At 41.1% G+C, this 25,161-nt stretch overlaps 1 protein-coding gene across 7 annotated transcripts in view; it reads left to right on the forward strand.

Moving 5' to 3' along the window:
* PPFIA2 (PPFI scaffold protein A2) overlaps positions 1-25,161 on the forward strand; it is a 580,573-nt gene that overhangs the window by 25,564 nt on the left and 529,848 nt on the right. For all 7 annotated transcript variants that reach the window (XM_077265481.1, XM_077265479.1, XM_077265480.1 and 4 more), the window contains exon 2: positions 15,372-15,622. In XM_077265481.1, coding sequence (XP_077121596.1) covers positions 15,374-15,622 — 249 coding nt within the window. In that variant the 5' untranslated portion in view covers positions 15,372-15,373. The remainder of the gene's footprint in view (positions 1-15,371; positions 15,623-25,161) is intronic.

Here is a 25,161-nt window from a genome sequence, read left to right on the forward strand (position 1 = left end):
TATAGAAAGCGGTGGCACTGTCCGTGTCGTGGAGTGAACATATGGAGAACAGTGGTAGAAGAGAGTCTGAGAGTCTGTGAATGTCTAGGTGTGCAAGGTTTCTGCGAGGATGTGGTAGTGGCTGGACATGGAGGGTGGGTGAGGAGAACAATGATGAGAAGGTAAGTAGATTGTGGTAAGATAGGGGGAAGGGAGAGGTTGTGAGATTAGATAAGGAACAGAGGCGGGTGAAGATGAGGTCTAGTGTATGTCCATCTGTGTGGGTGGCTGTGGAGGACCACTGAGTAAGTCCAAAGGATGAAGTAAGGGCCAGGAGCTTGGAGGCTGCTGGCTGGCAGGTGTCAGTAGGGATATTAAAGTCACCCATGATGATGGTGGGGACATCAGAAGAGAGAAAGTGAAGAAGCCCGGTGGATAATTGGTCAATAAAGGCAGTGGCTGAGCCAAGTGGTCAGTATATGACAGCCATTTGGAAATTAGAGGGAGAGTAGATACAGACAGAGTGAACCTCGAAAGAAGGGAGGATAAGAGAGGGTGGGGGTTGGATAGGGTTGAAGTAGCAGTTTTTAAAAAGAAGGAAACCCACTCCTCCGCCATGTCGGTTTGCAGAGTGAGGAGTGTGGGTAAGGTGGAGGCCACCATATCTTAGTGCAGCAGGGGAGGCCGTGTCATTGGGCGTCAACCAGGTCTCAGTGAGGGCCAAGAAGGAAAGGTGGGAAGTAGAGAGGTTGTATATCACGTGGAGCTTGTTGCAGATGGAGCCGGCATTCCAAAGTGCCCCACAGAGAGGAAGCAGGGGGTGGGGGTCAGTGGCACAGATTTTAAGTGTGAGGGGTTGCGGTGGTTTCTCTTAGTGTGAGAAGGATAGGGGTGGGGATTAGTGGGATGTATGAGGCGGGGAGGGCAGGATTGGGGAGTATGTCGCCAGCAGTGAGAATGAGCAGAGACAGGGAAAGCAGGTGGGTGAAGGAGAGCGATCGACTTATATTATATTTTGGTAGGAGAGGTCTGAGGTTAAAGAGCAGGTCTACAGATGAAGCAAGGTGGGGTAAAAGAGAGGGGGAGATAATTATGTGGCTTGAGGGTACAGGGGTTTGGGGTTAGCGAAGGAGAGTGAAGATTATTGGAGCAAAAGCAGTAAAGGCAAATGTGAGCATGGTTAAAGAGCAGGGGAAGAAAAGAAAGGCAAGTAAAATTAGAATACAGTGATTAGTCTTACCATCTGGCCAATTTCTAGACTATTTCTGGTATATTTCAGATGATACACTTAAAAAGATGTTACTTAAAATGATGTCACATCTGACTAAAGTCATATCTGACCAGCTCCATTCAACTTATACCATTCAAGTGTCCATGAAATGAAGGCAGGTGAGGGAGGGGAGGAGGAAGGAGGTGGAGGACAGTTCACAGCAGGGAACAATTAACAGATTGCAGTTAAAAACATTGGACTACCATCAAAGCTGAAGAGAGATAGAATAAGGCTGTGTGCACATGTTCCTGATTTTTCGCGTTTTTTCACTAAAAATGCATCCATTAAGCATCCTATTAATAGAATGCATTCCGCAATTTTTGTGCACTTGTTGAGTTTTTTTCCGAGAAAAAAATGCATCGCGGTAAAAAGCGTAGCATGTTCATTAATTTTGCAGATTTTGGGAAGCTCCGGAAAAAAACGCGAAAAATCCGCACAAAAAATGCGTAAAAAACCCATGTGGATTTCCTGAGGAAAAAGTCCAGTTTTGTTCAGGAAATTTCTGCAAAGAATCCTGACGTGTGCACATAGCCTTAGATGGAAGGATAGTGTTAGGTGTGAAGAGCATGGATATATCAAATTGCATGCAGTAAATTTGAAGTATGATACATGGAACAAAAGTCAGGGAAAAAGTAGCAGTGTACCAGTTAGAACAGAGGGAGAGAAGTACATGGGATTCTGGGATGCAGTGGGTATTCCAGATTAGGAGACAGTTCAGACGTACCTGTGGATGAAAGCAGATGGATCAGGGCATGACAGCATGAAGGAGAATATACCATGGGTTTATATTGTGGTATATTTCTGATGATACACTTAAAAAAAATTACTGATAGATTTCAGTTGGTGTCATGACGTTCCATGTTTTTTTGCACCTCTCTGTCAGGACTCTGAACATTTTGATTACCTTTTGTGCATGACTGCCCTTTTCTAAGATGGCGTCTTTGGTCTCATGTGCACTGTGTCTTCCTGCTATATAACTCCACCCCAGCCTTTAGTCTGTGCTAGAGTATTCTGCCTTGCATCCAGCTCCTGACGACTCCCTGGCTTTGCACCTGCTCCTGTGAACGTGTGGAGATCCTGCTACTCAGCTCTGAGTTTCTGCTGCATACATCGGTTTCCAGTAATCCTCCATCTGGCTGCTTGTGTTTCTTTCCATCTGCATTTGCTGGACATGTAAGCTGTTGCTGCTCTGCTTAAACCTGAGACTTTTACCCAGGCCTCCCTGGTTGTGCTAAGATATTATTTGAACTGCCTTATGAGCATATCTATCTGTGTTTGGACTACCAAGGACTTATTCATGTCAAGTATCCTCAAGAATAATTGTGCTTCATAGACTTTCTGCGTGGTTGCATTTTCCTCTGAAGTTTCCTATAGACTGTTAAGCTGCGTTTAATATTTACACCAAGTGTTGTGGACTTGAGTTTCTCTCTGCACCTGTTTGAATCACTCTGTGATAATATAGACTTTACCACTTATAAAACTGTGTCCTGTAGTTGTCTTGTTCCATGCAAAGAGTCTCCTGAGTTATCACTGATAATCTTTACACTCTCTTTCTTCATGAGTTCAATACTTTTTTTGCTGTGTCATTTCTCATTATTACATATAACTTAATTTATGGACATTTATGGTTTGATTTCTTTGCCTGTGTGGATTAGATGGGTTGTTACTAACATCTGTTGAGAATTTCATGTCAATAGCACCTTCAGAGATTTATTTACTTAGAAAATTGGTGTCGTGTTCAATACTTATTTCACATGCAGTATATTCAAACATTCATCTATTTTTACAGTTTGGGGGTCCCGAAAAAATAAAGGAAACATGTCCTATTTTGATCTAATTTGCAGATCAAAGTCTTTGTTCACGTGAATGAGTCTGTGGAAAAAAACGGATCACACTTGATTGCTTTTGCGTGCCATCTGAATGCTGGCATTTGTTCAATGAGTACTTGAAGTTTTGAACTTCATATGGATTGTAAAAACTGGCACAAACACCAAAATGGATCCTGCACACTAAAATAAATCTTCATTTTTCTTTCATACACTTTCATTTTAATTCGGCCTTAGTCCATGTAAGGGTATGTACACAAGAGACATAAAAAATCTCTTGTGATTTCTGTTGCAGACTTTGTTGCGGAACAGAACAAAAAGGAATTGTAATACATTTGAATTTTGTTGCGCATTTACTGCAAATTTCATGTTATGAACCATCTATAGGAAGTAGCAATCCTAAAAGTCAATATCGACCCTTTAACGAGCCTTGTCACTTGACTTAGGATAAAGCCAAACAAGAATCTCAATTTGCAGACACAGTGTTTTGGGGTGCTGCTCCTGCAAATTGAGATTCTGGTTTGGTTATGGTTGATATATGTTCTAGTTATAGACTTTTAGGATTGCTACTTCCAATAGGTGGCACAAGAGTTCTAGTTCTCTTCCACTCTGAAGAGGCAGTTTGCATATATAATTTCCCACCGGAGCATTGCAAGGCTTAAAAGTCTCCCCACATTGGCATGTCAGGCTTGACATGTCGCTCTCCACAAGGAGAAATGTTACCCCTTGGACCCCGGTTAGATGCCTCTCACCTAGCCAAACCAGATTTCACACTTTGCACTGATGAGGGACAGCGCTCTGGAAAACATTGTCTGCAAATTGAGATTCTGGTTTGGCTTTTATCCTAAGTCATGTGACAAGGCTCGTTATAGGGTCGATATTGACTTTTAGGATTGCTACTTCCAATAGGTGACACAAGAGTTCTAGTCCTCTTCTCCTCTGAAGAGAAAATATGCATATTGCTTTTATTATGAGTGAGATTTGTGCCCAATGGCATCCACTTTCTTGTTACTGTTAATACAGACAAAAAATAAGCAGCATTTCAACTATATATGAATATACGTTAAACATCACAGAGAACCTATTACCTGTTGGAGTCTGTCTGCATGATTACAGCCAGGTTTATTTTCTCTGAAACTCTCAGACATTTCAGAGAAGATATGCTTTATAGATCCCAGTGCTTCTAGAGGAGATTGAGAGGTGTCTCGCTCTGGGAAAAGGCCTGTCAATCACCTGAAGCGGCTGACTCTTTTAACTATATAACAGGCCGATATTTCAGGTAAAAATATACCTGACTGTAGTTGTGCAACCAGGTTCTGTTTCCTGTTGCCCGTGGTTTGGTCTACAAGAGTTCTTTAGCCTAAAGGTTTCCATTAAAGTACAATTAAGGTGGCCATAGAATGTGCAAGAAAAATGAAAATATGCAGAATCAGTAAATAAAGTAAGGGTATGTGCTCATAGTTTTTGTGGTGGTCATGAATAAATCAGTTTCTTGGTGCAAAGCGCTTGAGGACATACTCCTTTGGAGAGGTTTTGGAGGAGATTTTCTTTTCTGAAGAAATTTTGAATAGTTTTTGGAAAAGTATTTTTTCTTGACTCATTTTTGCAGCCTTTTGATGGGACAGTGCCTAGTTTTGAGCAGATTCCATCAGAATCTGGTTAAAAGAATTGGCATACGTTTTTTATTTCTCACCAGGCATTTTTTAAAATCCGAAGCTGAAAAAAATGCTCGAAAGACTGAACATATGAACAGCAAAGTAGTTATACAATAGAAGTAAATAGGAAGAGTATTTCAAGCGTTCTTGAAGTGATTTTTTGGTGCTTTTAGGAGCTGACGCGCTACTAAAAAAGTCCTCAAAAAACTCAGTATGCACATACCCTCAGGCCTCATTCAGACATCCACATTTTACATGTAAGAAAAAAATGGTCTGATTATTCTGATCAGAGTTTAATCAGAGTGTGTTTTAAATGTCATCAATTTTTCTCATATGTTGAGAGACTTGCATTGCCGATTTTTACCTGACCTTCAGATCACAATCGGATATGTCTCCTATATTTTCCGTGGATCACTCAGTGCAAGGAACGAATCGGACATGTGTGCAGCCTGATAGAATATCTGAGGTACAAGTGCTATCCGTTAAAAAGCAAGGAGAGCACTCGCATGAAAAAATCGGACATCTGAACGAGCCCCTGGTTTTAACCTTTTAGCAAATGCCCAGGGCATATATGGAGGGTGTTTGCTCCTTTGCACTTGGTACCAGCTGTGTTATACATTTGACTCTGCGATCCTAGCAGATGAAATCCTTAGATGCTTCAATTAATAACAATTGTGGCAACTAAGTGGTTTGAAAGAAAGGGGAAGCTTAACAGGAGAACACAGGATAAGACAGGACAATACTCTGCTACATAGAATTATTGCAGTGTATTAAATGACCACATTTTGAAGTCCCACAGTAGGACTTAAAAAAAAGGAAAAATATGTTTTAAAAATGTTAAAAATATTTAAAAAACAAGATACAAATTTAAATTCACTACAAATGTAATCACAAAAGACTATGACAGGCTAAAAAGATAAAACATAAAAATATTCATCCTGCGTGGTAAGTGCTAGAAATGAAAAAAATGTCTAAAAAGCTGACTTTTTTTGCTCACGTAAAATAAAAATGATTACAAATTCTTATGACAGATAGATTAGGCAGATCATGTGCTACTATATAGTCTAAGACATAGTTTATTCAAATTCCCAAATATTATTTTTAGGAATTCGCTTTGATTTTTATTTTGCCCAAAACGTATCACAAAATGATTTTTCCAAATGTATAATTTCTACTTGAGTGTTGCTATTTCATCAACATTATCCAGACTGTTGGCTAAACATTTAATAGCTGGCAGACTATAAGTGTGTCAGTTGTAGACACAGGCCTAGTGTGCCTTATGTCGGATCTACCTCCTCTAAATCAACATGGCTGTAAGGCAAAGTATGCAAAAAGCATTTGATTCTTAGATATCCATATTTCCAAAATGCATGGTCTTTATTTTATACATATAAATGTGCAAAATGTTTCCAGCACCAACACCCTTTTCTTCAATTACTCTCTGTGAAAGATCGTATAAAAAACTAAAAATATAATGTCCCCGAATCATTAAGATTGGCATTTCATACACCAATCTTAATGAGGGCTGTTCAGGGATAAAACGCGCCAACTTCATCAGTAATTAAGCCACTTAATGAACTTGGCACATCTCATCAGTGGCATGCACTTTGCCAGAAATGGTGCTCTAGTCAGGGACTGGACAAACATAATCTTAGGCCACAATCACACATTCAGTATTTGATCAGTTTTTTACCTCATTATTTGTAAGCCAAAACCAGGAGCAGGTGATAAATACAAAAGTGGTGACGTATTTCTATTATACTTTTCCTCTGATTGTTCCTCTCCTGGTTTTGGCTCACAAACACTGAGGTAAGAACTTCACCAAATACTCAACATGTGCACGTAGCCTTAAAGGGAAACTGTCACCCCCAAAATGGAAGGTGAGCTAAGCCCACCGGCATCAGGGGCTTATCTTCAGCATTCTGTAATGCTGTAGATAAGCCCCCAATGTATCCTAAAAGATGAGAAAAAGAGGTTAGATTATACTCACCCAGGGGTGGTCCCAGTCCGGTTCTGGTCCGATGGGTGTCGCGGTCCGGTGCGGCCCCTCCTATCTTCATCAGATGACGTCCTCTTCTTGTCTTCACCTGTGGCTCCGGCGCAGGCGTACTTTGTCTGCCCTGTTGAGGGCAGAGCAAAGTACTGCAGTGCGCAGGTACTGGGAAAGGTCAGAGAGGCCCAGCGCCTGCACACTGCAGTACTTTGCTCTGCCCTCAACAGGGCAGACAAAGTACGCCTGCGCCGGAGCCGCAGCATGAAGAGAAGAAGAGGACGTCATCTGACGAAGATGGGAGGCGCTGGACCGGACCGCAACACCCATCGGACCAGAACAGGACCGGGACCGCCCCTGGGTGAGTATAATCTAACCTCTTTTTATCATCTTTCAGGATACATCGGGGGCTTATCTACAGCATTCCAGAATGCTGTAGATAAGCCCCTGATGCTGGTGGGCTTAGCTCACCTTCCATTTTGGGGGTGACAGGTTCCCTTTAAGGATGCAAATGTGAAATTTGCAATTTTTATCTTTTTTCATTTTTGCCTGCTTTACAAAATGAAGACCTGAATGATCTCACAAATCAAAAAAATTGTTTTTAAAAAAAATTATACACATACAGTTTAAACCAGAAGCCAGAGGGAGCGAGGTACTATGATGGGCACAATAAAGCACCATCGATACATTTAAGTGAATAACTTTTGCATCACAGAGATAAAAAATAAATAAAAAAATTTAAATACCACAATGGGAAGATATTTCAATGCATACCACTTTTTTTTGGTCTGTTACAGACTGTGCGACTGAGTAGGAGCAGTGAAAATGCTTTTGAGATGTGTGACAATGGAATCCCTCAAAGCTCAATTAAAATGTCAGTTCTTTGTATATTTAGATTCTTGACATGGCTCTAAAGGTCACATTCAGCCCAAAGGCTTTTTCTCATCATTTGAATCCAATGTACATTACTGTACATAGAGGAAAAGAGCTTCAGAATAAACTATAGAACATGCAGAATTATGTGAGCATCAGACGTGTGAAACCTGTATCTCCCCATGGACGGCATAGAATATAGCGTCTATGATACATTGCCAGCTTCTGGCTATTCTGTATAATATTTGGGTATTGTAGTTAAAATACTGCGAAGAGTATGAAATCAAGTTAATAATAAAAATACCAGGCTAACTAGACAGTTGAAGAACTAGCACTGTTCTCTGGCTGCTGGTAAACGTTTTACAATGGCTTAATGTTACTTTGGAGTCAATGGCACAAATATAATTTTAAGGCTACAAATATGACATTTGCAATTTTTAGCTTTTTACACATTTTTTCCTGCTCTAAAAAAAGACATACATGATTTCACAAATCTAAAGAAAAATAGAAAAAAGTAAAAAAAATGTTTGTCATTTTGCCATTAGCCCCCCAAAACTGAGCATAGACATTTTAGCAAACTGCATAAAATCATTAAAACACCACTCTAGCATTATTTCAGCAGTGGAGGGGTGTCATTAATCTAAGTTCCCTGCTTTTGGATCTTTTGGCCTTCTCTAGGCCTTTAAAGAGGTTCTATGAAAAGTACTGAAATCTTATCCTTGCATAATGGATGCATATTGTGAGAACTCAAGGAAAAAGAGAGAAGCAGCACACCAAAAATTAAACAGCATCTGCCACCAGGTCAGACAGAAATGGCCCCTTTTCCCTTTATCTTGTTCCTTCTTTTTTCTATGGGTCCAGTATGAAAATTTGTATGATCTTTATCAAGCCTGTATTGCTCACAGGATGTTTACGTTTTCTGCATTATTATCATGTGAGCAACACTCCTGTGGTGAAGACCATAAAAATTATCATATTGGGCTCACTAAACAAAAATGCCATTATGTCAGGAACTGAAAAAAATAGATTTAGGGGAGCAGCAAGAATAAAATAAGAGCATAATTTGGCCACATTTGACCTGGTTACGGGTCCTCTTAAAAAAAAAATCTCCCAAGCCTCATGAGCTATGTTTCAGCTCCAACATTGAGCCATGGTCAAGCATTTTTTGTATGAATAGTGCAGTGTACAGTGACAAACACTGACATTTTAAAGGGAACCCGTCACCCCCGAAGGTAAGCTAAGCCCACCAGCATCAGGGGCTTATCTACAGCATTCTGTAATGCTGTAGATAAGCCCCTGATGTATCCTGAAAGATGAGAAAAAGACGTTATATTATACTCACCCAGGGGCGGTCCCGCAGGCGTCAGAGAGGCCCAGCGCCTGCGCACTGCAGTACTTTGCTCTGTCCTCAACAGGGCAGACAAAGTACGCCTGCGCCGAAGCGTGAAGACAAGAAGAGGACGTCATCCTATGAAGATAGGAGGCCCCGGACCGGACCGCAACGCCCACCGCAGCGGGACCTCCCCTGGGTGAGTATAATATAACCTCTTTTTCTCATCTTTCAGGATACATTGGGGGCTTATCTACAGCATTACAGAATGCTGTAGATAAGCCCTTGATGCTGGTGGGCTTAGCTCACCTTCAATTTTGGGGGTGACAGGTTCCCTTTAAGGGCGGTTTCCAAGTGCGTTAGTGTACACCACCACAGCTACATATTCCTCCTTTTCACCTCTTTTTAATGTTCCCATTACATTTTTTAAATACTTTTCTAACATACTTTTAAAGCTATTCCTGTGATATTCATGGGGTTCTTGAGTAGTCTAGCAGTTAATGACTAATTCCTTTAGTTGTAAATTATCTATTAAATATGGTGATCTAATTCGCAGTTATCTTGCGTGGTTACATTTAGAACACTCAATATATTTTAAAGGGATTGAACAAAGCTAGAAAATCTTGGCTACATTCTTCCAAAAACAGCGCCAAACTTGCCCACAGGTGGTATGTGGTACTGCAGTTTTAAGTTTTACCTTATTCATTTTAACCTAACCATGTTTTTGGTCCAAACCAGGTTTACCCTTAAACTAGGAATATGTTTCATATGTTTACTTTATTTTGACTTTGGTTATATGTACTGTAAGTAAAAATAAGCATTTTGAAAACCTACTTATTTGTTCTGATTTTAAATGAGAATCTTATATATAGAAATGAAGTATACCTTGTTATAAAATGGCCTGCTAGTCAGCTTTCTAGCTCTAAGGCAATAGCACTCTGTGAAAGCAAGATGTCACAGAGCATGATGTCTATGTTTCTTCTCGTATGTGACACACATAGGGTATTCAGATCCGATTTCTCATGAGCTGTCAAGCTACATACCTGTCTGACTGATTCCCCATACAGTCCTTGATATTAATGCACAGGACAATATTTTCTATATAAGGCAGATCAGATTTCATACCACTATGGCCTCATTCAGATGTCCGTGATTCCTCACTTAGGCAAAAAATGTCATCAATATTACATTAGTTTGTCAGTGATTTTCACATATGAAATAATAAATTCATTAAAATGCTTCTTCTGAGCCTAACAATATTAATCATGGACAGCACACAGATTGCCACTTGTGTGCTGTTTGGGATTTTCATGGACCCATAGACTTGTGAGGGTCATTTTGACTCCAATCAAAAACATACACAGACATATGACTAGCACCATAGAATTTAAAGGGAACCTGACAGCTGATGCATGTTTCCTGATCCGCAGACTGCATGCATCACTTTCTGTATGATTTAAGGCATGTATCTTACTTTAAACATTGCACGGGAAGCTAGCCAGCTTCTCCCCGCCCTCTGCCCTTGAGTGACAGGCCTCTCGCTGTGTCCCTGTATGGAGAGAGACCTTTCAGTCATTGGCAGAGGGCGGGAGAAGCTACCGGGAACCCGCCTATCAGACTAGTCTCCTGTGCAGCTGCTTCCCCGGCGGCAATTAAAATATGCTTTTCTCTGAAACGTCGCAGCAAACATACCTGGTAGAAATCGTACGGCCAGTGCCTGGTACATGCTGCATGTAGATCGGGCAGCATCTACCACTTGACAGGTTCCCTTTAACGAGTATATGTACTGTCTGTGAAAATCACAGATCACATATGTGATTCACAAACATCTGAATGAAGCCTAAGGATAAAAACCTATGCTTCACCCAATAGGAGACATTGCAGCTTCCTATGAAGCCTCCAGCCCTGCTTCCTCTCTATCTGGAGGTGACTGGCTCTGGGACCATTCATTTAAAAACATCCAAGAGCCACATTATAATTTTACTGCAGTTTATTGCTTTTTTTTTTTACCCCTGGATAATATAGCGGAGGAAAGTAACAAATCTCTCTTCTTACCGGCGCAGACTCTTCCTCTTGGCCATACTAGTTCTTCCGTTTCTATGGCAAAAATTACTTTCCCAGTTGACCTCACAGCGTACTTTGCTCTTTTTAGAGCATTCCTTATTTTAAACATTGCAGTATTACACTGACGTGTGAATTTAATAAAAACTGCAGTGTGTGTATAGAAAAACATGGCAGCTCTCTCGGAAACTGCACTGCTCTTGTCAGTGAACCGTGCCCGATATTGCATTACAGACAAAATCAAGTTTTTGGGGCAAAATTGTGATACTCATGGTAGACACCAATTATTAAATTCTGGTGTACGGAGAAGGATTCAGCACTCGTATGAGTGCCGCGGCCTCTTCAAGTGGAGGGATGGAGCCCTGCCTTTGATATTGATGGCCTAGCTTCAGTTTTATAGACTAGAACACACAGTGTGGAAAATTAGTATTTTGCAATTTTTCCCACCTACATAAAATGCAGGGATCTGTAATTTTTATCGTAGGTACACTTCAACTGTGAGAGACAGAAACTAAAAATAAAAAGCAGAAAATCACATTGTAAGATTTTTACATAATTAATTTTATTGCATGAAATAAATATTTGATACAATAGAAAATAGAACTTAATATTTGGTGCAGAAATCTTTGTTTACAATTACAGAGGTCAGACGTTTCCTGTAGTTCTTGACTAAGTTTGCACACACTGCAGCAGAGATTTTGCCCCACTCCTCCATACAGATCTTCTCCAGATATTTCAGATTTCCAGGCTGTCGCTGGGCAACATTGAGTTTCAGCCCCCTCCAAAGATTTTCTATTGGGTTCAGGTCTGAAGACTGGCTAGCTCACTCCAGGACCTTGAAATGCTCCTTACGGAACCACTCCTTAGTTGCCCTGGCTATGTGTTTCGGGTCATGGCTGGAAGACCCTTCCATGACCTATATTTAATGCTGTTACTGAGGGAACAAGGTTGCTGGGCAAAATCTTGCAATACATGAGTCCATCCGTCCTCCCTTCAATACGGTGCTATCGTCCTGTCCCCTTTGCAGAAAAGCACCTCCAAACTAAGATGTTTCCCCCACCATGCTTCACGATTGGGAAAATGTTCTTGGGGTTGTACTCATCCTTCTTCTTCCTCCGAACACTGCGAGTGGAGTTGTGTTCTATTTTGGTGTCATCTGACCACATGACCTTCTCCCTTGCCTTCTCTGGATCATACAGCTGGTCATTGGCAAACTTCAAATGGGCCTGGATATGTACAGGCATGAGCAGAGGGTCCTTGCGTGCCCTGCAGGATTTTAATCCATGATGGTATGGTGTGTTACTAATGGTAATGTTCGAGACTGTGGTCCCAGCTCTATTCAAGCCATTGACCCGATGGCTCTTCGGTCTTGGCCATGGTGGAGCTGTTGGAGTGTGATTGATTGAGTGTGTGAACAGGTGTCTTTTATACAGGTAATAACTTCAAATAGGTGAAATTAATACAGGTAATGAGTGCAGAGTAGGAGGAATTCTTAAAGAAAAACTAACAGGTCTGTGAGAGCCAGAATTCTTGCTGTTTTGGTAGGTGATCAAATACTTATTTCATGCAATAAAATGCAATTTACTTATTTAAAAATCATATAATGTGATTTTCAGTTTGTTTTTTTAGATTCTGGCTCTCGTAGTTGAAGTGTACCTGCGATAAAAATTACAGACTTGCTAAATCGGCAGTATATCAAATACTTATTTTCCCCACTGTATAAAAAAACGCTATTAGAGAGCAGATGTGGAGTTAATCTGCAGGTTTGTGGAGTTAATGTGAAGCTATCTGGCATCTGGCACTGAGAGTTCCACTGCCAGGAGGAAATTAACTTTATTCCTCCTGGCAGCCTCAGGCTTCCAGTCATGGAGGCGCAACCAGCGCAACTTCATTCAGTCATAGTCTCCTTTCAGTGCATAGAGAGCAGTGGATGTAACCACGCCGCGGCACTGACTGATAGCTGATTCAGTATAAGGCTACTTTCACACTAGCCTCGGTACGGGGCCGTCGCCATGCGTCGGCCCGACATACCGACGCACGTTGTGAAATAAATGCACAACGAGGGCAGCAGATGCAGTTTTTCAACGCATCCGCTGCCCCATTGTAATGTCCGGGGAGGAGGGGGCGGAGTTTCGGCTGCACATGCGCAGTCGAAAGTGGCGGACACAACGCACAAAAAAAGTTACATGGAACGTTTTCTTGTGCCGACGGTCCGCCAAAACACGATGCATCCGTCGCACAACGGATGCGACGTGTGGCCATACGTCGCAATGCGTCGCTAATGCAAGTCTATGGAGAAAAAACGCATCCTGCGGGCAACTTTGCAGGATGCGTTTTTTCTCCAAAATGACGCATTGCGACGTACGTCACATGACGCTAGTGTGAAAGTAGCCTAAGAGCTGGCTGTCAGTGCTGGGGTGTGGTTACTGCTGCTGCTCAGAGAGCTGTGACTTAAACCGCGTCGGCCCACCCCTATGAATGAAAGCCCGAGGCTTCCAGAAGGTATAACGTTCATTTCGTTCCGGCAGTGGAGTTCTCAGTGTGGGCACCAGGCAGCTTCAGAATTCTGTTATCCTACAGATTAACCCCTCATGTGCAGGTTAATAGCGTTTTTTTATGCCACAGTTTCCCTTTAAAGGGAACCTGTCACCCCGTTTTTTAGTATGAGATAAAAATACCATTAAATAGGGCCTGAGCTGTGCATTACAACAGTGTATTTTGTGTACCCTGATTCCCCACCTATGCTGCCGAAATACCTTACCAAAGTCGCCGTTTTCGCCTGTCAATCAAGGTGGTCTGGTCAAATGGGCGTGGTGAAATCGCTTCTCTCCCAGATCTTGTTTATCTTTCCGTTGGTGGCGTAGTGGTTTGCGCATGCCCAACAGCGGAATGCACTGCGCAGCTGAAGAAAAAGAGCGCGATCTGCGCTATTCACCGCTTTATCGCTGGCGGCGGCCATCTTCCTGAGGCTACGCAGCCATTTTCATATGCGAACTCGGCTTCAGGAAAATGGCCGCCGCGATCTCCATCTGCGCACGCGCAGCATCCCGCGGCCACTTTCCTGAAGCCCCGGGCAGCAGAGCGCTCCATCTGCGCACGCGCGGCTTCAGGAAGATGGCCGCCACCAACGATAAAGCGGTGAATAGCGCAGATCGCGCTCTTTTTCTTCAGCTGCGCAGTGCATTCCGCTGTTGGGCATGCGCAAACCACTACGCCACCAACGGAAAGATAAGCAAGATCTGGGGGAGAAGAAGCGATTTCACCCCGCCCATTTGACCAGACCACCTTGATTGACAGGCGAAAACGGCGACTTTGGTAAGGTATTTCGGCAGCATAGTTGGGGAATTAGGGTACACAAAAATACACTATTGTCCAGCACAGCTCAGGCCCTATTTAATGGTATTTTTATCTCATACTGAAAAAACGGGGTGACAGATTCCCTTTAACCAAACCTTATGATTGAATCCAGTCGATATACTATATCGAACCATCATTTTAGTTTTTCTTTCAGAAACTAATGGTACACATGAAAATAAACTACTGTTTAATAGATCTTATCAGAAAAAAATTGCTTCTCTCTCTGCCAGATTTGACTAGTCATTATCAAAAGTCTCAATTCTGAGGTAAATCTGTGTTCAGTGAAGACACTTTGCCATTACTGAGATAGGAGATGGCAGCTGCTACTGGGAAAGTCTGTCTTCACTGAATACAGATTTTACCTCAGAGTTGAGACTTTTGATAATGACTGATCAATTCTGGCAGAGAAAGAAGCAAATCTCTCTCATGCTATAAATTACAAAGTTGCTTATTTTCATGTGTGGTATTGACTTTGGAAATACAAATTAAAATGAAAATGACTGTCGCCAAGAACTAAGAATGAGAAATATCTGTACAATCTTTTTAATAGAAGACTAGTGGTAAATAGAGTTGAACAAAACATTTTTAGGTCCTTGGTTCATCAGTACATCGGTAGTCTGTGGCCGCTTGTCCAGGGCCTGCGAGTCTCCCCCATATCTTCCAGCATCCCAGGCGCAGTAGGCCCAACGCGCCATCATCAATGAAATGTGACTGATGCATGACAACGAGCCGGGCTTACTTATCGGAGGAAGGCTATGGCTGCAGGTACAAGGAGTCTCGTAGGGCTCTGGTTTGGTGGCTCTGGACTCCTAACCGGACTACTCGACCAGGGTCCTGCAAATCTTTGATATTAACTCTAGCGGTAAATAATAATAAATACATTATCTCAATAATTATGGACATAAGTAGTTTGTGGAAAATGTTAAGCACTGATGTCTTATTATACTTATAAATGTGGTTGCCTTTTTTGTATTGTTTCATTTTTATTAAATATAAAACTGCTGTCTGACTCTCATTTTTCCTCTCCTAGAAATGATGTGTGAAGTAATGCCAACGATAAATGAGGACACCCCTATGAGCCAAAGGGGGTCCCAAAGCAGTGGCTCAGACTCGGACTCTCATTTTGAACAGCTGATGGTTAATATGCTTGATGAGCGCGATCGACTGCTAGACACATTACGTGAGACGCAGGAGAGTCTTGGACTTGCCCAGCAACGACTTCAAGATGTCATATACGATAGAGATTCCTTGCAACGCCAGTTGAATTCTGCACTGCCACAGGTATGTTTTGTACTCTCAGGGCAATATTAACGTAGGGATTTTCTGATGCTATAATTGGAAGTGTTTCATTCAGGGCATTTTTTTTACGTACAAAGCCTATATCAGATTGTAACTTCTTTGATACATTTTCAAGTGATGCCTGCACTTATAATGATTGCAGGCTCCAATTTGTTTGACTGCAATGTGACCCCCGTATCACTCCTTAAGGGTTAGTGTAATTCAGGTGGATGAGTTGTTAGGGGAAGTAGTGCATCGCTCTCTCTGGTAAATGGTAAGAACACTTCCCTTTCGTCACTTAATCACGCACTAAGCACAGCATAGCAAAGGGAGCAAGAACTTCTGGCTGACTTCTGACTGTTGGGGTGCAAAAATAAAAATGATATATTTAGGAAAGAAAAATTCTTTATAAATAAGAACACTGGATTGCAATTCATTGTAAGACATAAGCTCATTGGCAGAACTATGTGAGGGGGTCTGAATGATTACGGTTGCCGGAGGCAGATGAATGTGCTTATAAAAATACCTACATCTGATGTATTTTCTGTTAGGATAAAACCTGTTTCCTAAACTCTTATATTACAGTACATATTTTCACAAATGCCAGTGCCAGATGATATGGAGGAAAGATATCATTGTTTTTGCCTCTATTAAATACTCCATGAAGAAGATATGATGGGGATATGTTGTCCCTTACATTTTTGTTCATCCAAAAACAAGTGATCAGGAAATCACCATAAGGGCTCTTTGATACGTCAGTGTGTCTAGTATGTGTTGTGACAGTTTTCACATATACCGGAGGCACTTACACACGTGGACCCATTCAGGTGAATGCGTCTTTGCACATGTCAGTGTGTTTCCATGAACCTTGTGTCCGTGGGCAAAATACACTGACATGTCCGTTTTTTAATAGCAGAACGTCCCGCACATGTGCACACGGATGTCATCAGTGTGACATGTAGTGGCGCTTCAGAAGCAGTGGTACAGTTCGCTCTGTTCCCTGGTGCTGGATGCTGAAGACCGCTATCATTATTCTCCCCTGCTCACGCTACGATCAGCGCTAGCAGGGGAGAATGTTGAGAATTATATTCAGCTGATAACAGCGAAAGCAGGCACCAGTCGCCGCTTGCGCTATAAATATATTAATTTTAAAAAACGCCATGGGTTCCCCTGTATTTTTGATAACCAGCCAGGCAAAACTGATCCTGCGGGCTGAAACTGTCAGCTTCAGCAAGGCTGGTTATCAAGAAGAGAGGGGTCTCCACGCTGTTTTTTTAATTATTGAAATAAATAATTTAAAAAAGTAGGATCTCCATTTTTGACAACCAGCCTTGCTAAAGCACACAGCTGGGAGCTGGTATTCTCAGGTTCTCCCAGCATAAAAATAGCAGCCCACAGCTGCTCAGAAAAGGCACACCTATTAGATGCGACAATTCTGGGACTTTGACCAGCTCTTCCCAATTACCCTGTGGTGGTGGCAAGTGGGGTTTATACCTGTGGGGTTGATGTCACCTTTGTATTATCCGGTGACATCAAACCCGGATTAGTAATGGAGAGGCATCTATATGTCACCGGACAATAGAAAGGTGACATCAACCTCACAAATATGAACCCCACTTGCCACTGCCACAGGGTAATTGGGAAGAGCTGGTCAAAGCCCCAGAATTGGTGCATCTAATAGATGTGCCTTTTCTGGATGGATGCAGGCTGCTATTTTTAGGCTGGGGGGCCAATATCCATGGCTCCTTGCCAGCCTGAGAATACCAACAACTAGCTGTCTGCTTTTGCTTGGCTACTTATCAAAAATGGGGGGACACCCATTTTAAATAATTAAAAAAAAACAGTGTGGGGACTCCTTTATTCTTGATAACCAGCCTTGCTGAAGCTGACAGCTGAGGGTTGCACCGCTGTCAGTTTTTCCTGGCTGGTTATCAAAAATACAGGGGAACCCATGGTGTTTATTTAATTTATTTATTTATTCATAGCACAGATGGCGGCTGATGAATACTTCCATCAGCTGCCGCCTGCTCTCGTTGTTATCAGTTGAATACAACCCTCAACATTCTCCCCTGCTAGCACTGATCGCAGCCCGAGCAGGGGAGAATGATGAGAGACGCCTCATTCTTGCAGCGCAGGTGCCGGGGACGTTCATGAAGGAAATGGAGGCGGCGCCCGGCACACAGAGGCCCTGAGTGACGGCTGGGAGGTGTTTGTGTCAGGGGGGGAAAAGACATGCCCTCTGACAAATTCAGGTATGAGGGGCACATTATAAAAGCGATTATTCCAGCGTTTGCAGGGACCAGAACTAAAAGAGCCACCTTGACAGAATGCAGCATTAGTGCTGCACAAGGTGGCTCTTTTAGTTAAAAACGCCTGGTTGGGGGGGGGGGGGGGGGTGTGACAGGTTCCCTTTAATACTGATTGCTATTAAAACAGTTGCAGTAGGTTTTTTCATGGAAGACCTATTAAATGAAGTAAAAAGTAGAATTACCATAGAACATGTTAAAAAAGTGACAAAAAAGCTCCATACACAGTCTTCCTTTCTAGTTGTTTCTGATGGAGTTGTCCTAATGGACACGTCTTTGCAGCCCAGTTACCAGTGATGTGCTTCGCAGCTGCTGTTCTGTGCTGACCTACAGTGAAGGACAGTTTCACATTTACAAACTTTCCTTACTGTGAATCTGTGCATTTTTCCTTCCATCTGTTACTTTGCCCAGTGCTTATGGTGGGGTAGCAGAAGATTATAATGAAATTAACTGAATCCAATTAGCCAACCACAAATTAATTCCATTCTCACAGTCCTTGTGCCTGACAGTTGCAAATCCTAGAAATTGCTTTTGTTATCTGGTTAATTGCTTTTAGAAAAGAAAAGTGTTTCTTTTTTCGTAGGAAAACTAAGGGATATTGCAAACAGAGCCCAGTGCTGGCCCTGCAGTAATAAGGGTTCTTCGAGGCATTAATGCTGATGGGTGGGAGTCCCTGACTGAACCTTCTTCATTCGAGCACACCTCACTATTTCTGTACAGACGCTCAACAGTGATTAAACAATTGTAGGTTCAAGTTCCCTGTGGGGGCTTAAAAAAGGAGAAAGAAAAGTAAAAAAAAAAAAATTTAAAAAAAACCCCCATAAAAAAATGTAGTCACTCTTCTTTTTGCATTTTAAAAATGAAGAAATAAAAATAAAACATATTCGGTCTTGCCATACCCGCAAAATTCTGATATATCAGAAAATAAAATTATTTAACTCTTAGGCTGCCATCACACTAGCAGTATTTGGTCAGTATTTTACATCAGTATTTGTAAGCCAAAACCAGGAGTGGGTGATAAATGCAGAAGTGGTGCATATGTTTCTATTATACTTTCCCTCTGATTGTTCCACTCCTGGTTTTGGCTTACAAATCCTGAGGTAAAAAACTGACCAAATACTGCTAGTGTGACGGCAGCCTTCTAGTTGTGCAAAGTAAAAACATTGAAACTCCTGAATTACTGTTTTCTGGTGGCTTAAAGTCCCTTCCTCAAAATGAAATAACAAGTAATCAAAACAACACACAGAATGTACCCTAAAATGGCACCAATAAAAGCCACAGTCATCACAGAAAAAACAAGCCTGTTCATCAACAGAAAAATATGGAACTGGTCACAGAAAATGGCAACGCCAACCAATCTGTCACGAGTTTACTGCGACAGAGAGGAGCCAGAGGACCGCATCATCTGATTTTTCCTACTCCTGCACTGATTAGAAGCACTTCACCTTCATATTACGCAGTGCAGATTTATTTTGACAGTGCAGGGGTTAATCTGCTCTGTTGAGAGCTCCTGTAGCATATAGATCCTCAACTAGCACTCACTGTGAAAAATAAATGTCGATTTTGACAGTCATTTTATATTTCTTCCATTTTCTTACTATTGCTCCAACAGTTGTCTCCTTCTCACCCAGCGTCTTACTTATGGTTTTGTAGCCGATTCTAGCTTTGTGCAGGTCTATGATCTTGTCCCTGACATCCTTATAAAGCTCTTTGGTCTTGCCCATGTTGTAGAGGTTAAGGTCTGATTGATTAATAGAGTCTGTGGACAGGAGTATTTTATAAAGGTGTCTATGTAAGACAACTGTCTTTAACTCCTTACTGACATCGGACATATTAGTGCGCCGATGTCAGTATTCCCCGCTTTGTTGTGGGCTCCGGCGGTGAGCCCACATCTTTCTGGGGACATGTCAGCTGTTTTGAACAGCTGACATGTGCCCACAATAGCCGCGGATGGAATCGCAATCCACCTGCAGCTATTAACTAGTTAAATGCTGCTGTCTGACAGCGACATTTAAATCGCGCTTCTGGCCATCGGGACTGAAATACGCTGGTGACCCCATCACATGATCGGGGGTCATCGGTTCGTCGGCATGACCACCAGAGGTGATTTTGAATTCTGAATGTATATAAGCGAGGCAATATTACCATGTGTCATATCTTTCTGTGGAAACTTCCTGAAGAAGAAGCCATGAGCTTCGAAACGCGTTGAATAAACCACCCGAACACCTTATAACCATATCTGGATTCATCATTTGTCACAGCAGAGCGGATTTTATCCACATTCATCTATTATAACGGTTCTGAGAGGTCGCATCGCCGACCTGTGGATCTGCAGCAGCTGACAACTACACGCTTTTACTGTGTACCACCAGGTGAGCAGTTTTCTCATAATTGATTGGAAACAATCCTGGGGATAAGACCCTATTTGCGCTTTTTTTGTCTCCTACCTTTCTATATGAAGGCTATTGAAGCATGGCAAAAGTAAAAAAAATGTTTTTAAAAATATGAAAAAAATAAAGAAATAAATTTTAAATCAACCCCCCTTTTGCCCCATTCAAAATAAAACAATTACAAAAAATCAAACCTACACATATTTGGTATCACAGAGTTCAGAATCGCCTGATCTATCAATAAAAAAAGCATTAATCTGATTGCTGAACGGCGTAGCGATAAAAAAAAGTAAAAACGCCAGAATTTCGGATTTTTGGTCGCCGAGACATTGCATTAAAATGCAATAACAGGCGATCAAAAGAACGTATCTGCACCAAAATAGTATCATTAAAAACGTCAGCTCGGCACGCAAAAAATAGGCCCTCACCCAGCCCCAGATCACAAAAAATGGAGATGCTACGGGTAACATAAAATTGCACAATTTTTCTTTGTGCAGGATTGCACTTTTTTGCAATTTCACACACTTGGAATTTTTTTCCCGTCTTTAACTACATGACATGGTAAAACCAATGGTGTCATTAAAAAGTACATCTCGTCTCGCAAAAAATAAGCCCTCACATGGCCATATTGACTGAAAAATAGAAAAGTTATGGCTCTGGGAAGGAGAGGAGTGAAAACGAAAACGCAAAACCGAAAAAAGCTCCAGTCATGAAGGGGTTAACGAAGGTAACGAGTTGATTAGGATCTTCTAACTGGTCTGTAGGAGCCAGAACTCTTATGCCGGGGTCACACTTTCGAGTGCAATGCGAGAAACTCTGACATCCATACCCGGCTGCATAGAAATACACTGGAAGTGCCGGGTATCGATGCGAGTGACTCGTGCGAGTTTCTTGCATTGCACTAGGGAGCAGAGTGAGGTAGGGCGCCCCTAGTGTTAGGGACAGGAAAGGAGCCCCTGGTCAAGGGACACCCGACAACAGAGTCGTGACACAATTTTTTATTTTAAATTAATTTCTGAATTTTTTTCCACTGAAGTAAAAAAACAAACAAACTATACGAGTTTGGGATAGTTATAATCATACGGCATGGAGAATCATGTTGCCTGGTCATATTTACAGCACAATAAACACCATAAAACCACAAAACAGTATTGGAATTACTTTTTCATTTTTTTCCACCATTTCACCAATTTTGGTACCTTTTTCTCATTCTACAATAGATTTTATGGCAAAATTAATAATGCCATCCCAAATTACTGCTCGTCTGACAAAACACAAGCCAGGATACAGATATGTCAATAGAAAAATGCCAAAGCTTATGGCTCATGGAAGGAGTGACATATCTAAAGCACAATAACTAAAATTGGCGGTGGCAGGAAGAGGCTTCTTTGATTAACTGCTCAGGGTTCATAAAGCCAGGGAAGGGCGAAGATAGATGGAAACCAAGCAGATGGGAAGGTGTGTTTAAATAATTGGCCCCATCATGATGTACCGAGCTCCTGTATTTGGTTTGAACAGTCATTCTATGCTGACAGAGTCCCTTTAAGACCCATAGTTCTGTTACTCTATTATTTAGATGCGATCCAGAAGTGTTTATGAAAATCTACTCACCTCTGCTTTATCTTTATACAGTAGTTGCAGAGATCAATGAGGAGAGAAGGGCACATTCTTTTCTCCCCTGCATGACACTGCCTGCTTATGATTGGTTAACCTTATGCAGGAGAAGAAGTACATGCTCCCAGAGAACAATCTTTGGTAATTCCCAATTTAACTATAACATGAATTATAACCTAAACTTTATAAGCTATATCTCCTCAATGGAGAGGAAAAATGAAGATGTAAAACTATGTTTTACTCAGCTCTGCAGCCCATATTCCATGATGTGGTCAGTTTAACATGCTGAGAGGTCTTTTTTAAAGGGAATTTGACAGCAGGATTTTCCCTTAAAAGGCATTTGGAATGCTTCAGCAGCCTCCTAATACATTCTTAATTATTACTGTACTTCCCATTAGAGAGTTGTTGCAGCATGTTTAAAAAAATATTTAATGCCGGCATGCGTTTAACCGGGACTAGTCCAAGAATGCTGTCACCTATTTCACCAGTATGCTGGTATCACGCCAACATTAGTGTGATTGACATCACAGCATATGGAGGAATAGCAAAGAAGAGGAGAAGAGCGATGTTGGAATGATTGACAGGGGACTAGTCTGGTTAAACGCACACCCAATCATCTTTTTAAAACATAGACGAGCCATGTGTAGGGATGATACCGGGATAATTAAAACTGGTACTAGGAGGCTGATAAAGCGCTCCTAATAAATTCTAGGGATAAATCCTGCCATTAGATTCCTTTTAAATACTAAACAGTAGGATCATTTAATAGATGTTATTAAGTCTACCTCAACTTTCACATAAAATGATTATAGTGCATGACTCTGCAGTGTAATAATTTTTCTAAATCACTCCATTAGCCATTTTTGCCAATAATCGGCAACACAGCTGGCTACCCTAACCTAGGCCGCTCATCACTTGGGAGCAAGTGCGGTAAAATTTTATGACACTCTCTCCTACACTGAAGACGGTGGGCTAGCAGCAGGTGAAGAACGCTGTGTAGTTTACTGCAGCCCGCAGCACAGACATTGGGTGGATTATACTGTGAGTTGTCTGCAAAAATTGCTAATAGAGTGATATAGAAAAATGATTATACCGCAGAGTTCTGTACTAGAATTCTTTTCTCGCGGAATTTGAATACGCTTCAATTTTCGATGCTCTAAAGCTTTAAAAATCTACTTATAAACTGCATCTATGTATATATAACTGGCATACTTGATTTGCTTTAAACAAACCTTTTCTCCGTATGATATATTCTATGTTTCCTCAGCGTTTGATTAAAATTAATGAGCTGCCAACATCCGCTGGCAATAAACTTTTACTAAAATGTTCATTAAATTTCCATTAGATAAAAATGTGCATTAGGGCTTTCATTATAAACTTGTACTGTAGTTCAATCTGTTTTGTGCTCTTGAACCTTGTAACCGCGATGGCACAATTTAATTTCAGACTCTTGAATTATTTTCAACTGAAATTCTGTACAATAAAAATTGATTTTTTTTTTTTTTTTTTAAAGTAGAATGCCTCTCCATTTTTGTTCCAGCTTCAGGTTTTGCTCAGTGTTCTTGGCTTGAAATGATCACTCTTGACATTGTTGCTTAAAGCTAGATGTTCTTGATAGGAAGCAAACTAATAGATTACATTTCCTAGTCTATGGGCAAAGGAATGTAGCTTATGAAAAATCACCTTATGATATTTCGTCTTGATGACTAAGTCGTAGGGTAACATAACAGAAAAAGATATTAAAAAAGTCTTTAACCTTGAGCACACTTATTACTGTTGGTGCCTTGGTCTACTGTGGGATTGTAGTGTAACATGGTTGCTTTGACTGGGCATGCCATAGCATATGCCATGTTACAGATGTATTCTCACCTAAATGGATGGCTTCCAGGGAGAAACAAATTGTTGTGCAAAGCCACCATATTACCACTGGCTAAGTGCTTGTAGGACCATAATACAGACCTGTAGAGAATCAACCCTTTGTTCTGTTGACCCTACTTTCTACTCCTTGTAATCTGGGGTTCTGTGCATTGGTTATTGGTAGCTTCGAGGTACTGCAGTTTATTTCCATACAGCTGTGATAAAGTCAGATCCACACCTATCTCATATTGATCATCTTACCTATGAATACGTTATTAATATAACTCATTTAATAACCAACATCTGAGAAGAAGCCCTAGGTTTATAAGTCCTGATGGTAAGCCATGAAAACCGTGCAATAAGAGAAAAGAGTATCCATCCAAAGTAAAAAAAAAAGTAGAATAACAAAAATATATACAAAAGTGGAAAGCATTCATAACCTAAATACACATAAATGGCTTTTTATAATTATCCAATAAAATAAAGTAAGCACAACGTAAACACAAAAAATTAACATTATATTAGTGTCAATTATGAAACAGGCAAAATTAAAGATAATTCTAGGGAACTTATCAGGCAGCATCACATAACGGGCAGCTTTATTCAGTGATTAGAGCCTTGATTACACTGAATAAATGCCAGACATGCAGAGAAATGTCTGCTGGATGGCTTTCTTCAGGCTTCTCATAGAAATAAGTAGAGTTCTATCAACAAGTCTAAGCATTGCAAAGAAAGATGACCCACATATGCTCCTCCCGAAGCCCAGATCTTAATATCATCCCAGTGTTAAAACGATGTAGCAGTTTAGAGTAACACATAATTTAGTGTAGTCAGGGCACCTGCTGATATCATTCCGCTTATTAGCGCCCTATAAATGTGTTGCAAGGTTCTCAAAAAAAGCACATAAAAAAGTACCAAAGATAGGTGTCCGTGAGAAGATTTTGTTCTTGCTTTTGCCCATAGAAATAGTTTCTTATTAATTAAAACACTACGTCACCTTTGAAATACGTAAGCTAGATATAGTATATAGACATACGGGTAACAGTATCAATGAGCGCATGACCCAGGTGATCCCACACGTCACCCATGTTTTGCCGTATCTGTTTCTAGCTAAAATTTAAGCATAGATGCTGACTAGCAAAGAAGTGCCTAAAACTGTTCAATAGAGACTCACTAGTAAATAAGTGGAATGGCAACTTTGCACTGGAGTCTCCATTTATTAGCCTTCTAAGTATATATCTACATTATTTTTCCATGAAATATGCTGTATAGTGATGATTAAGTACCAACATAGTAATTAATCTCTATGGGAACTTCATTAAAATGGAAGTTAGGACAAATATACAGTACTGTGGAAATATTATTTCAGAAATGG

Source organism: Ranitomeya variabilis, chromosome 5 (assembly GCF_051348905.1).
Source record: "Ranitomeya variabilis isolate aRanVar5 chromosome 5, aRanVar5.hap1, whole genome shotgun sequence".
NCBI classification, from domain to species: Eukaryota; Metazoa; Chordata; class Amphibia; order Anura; family Dendrobatidae; genus Ranitomeya; species Ranitomeya variabilis.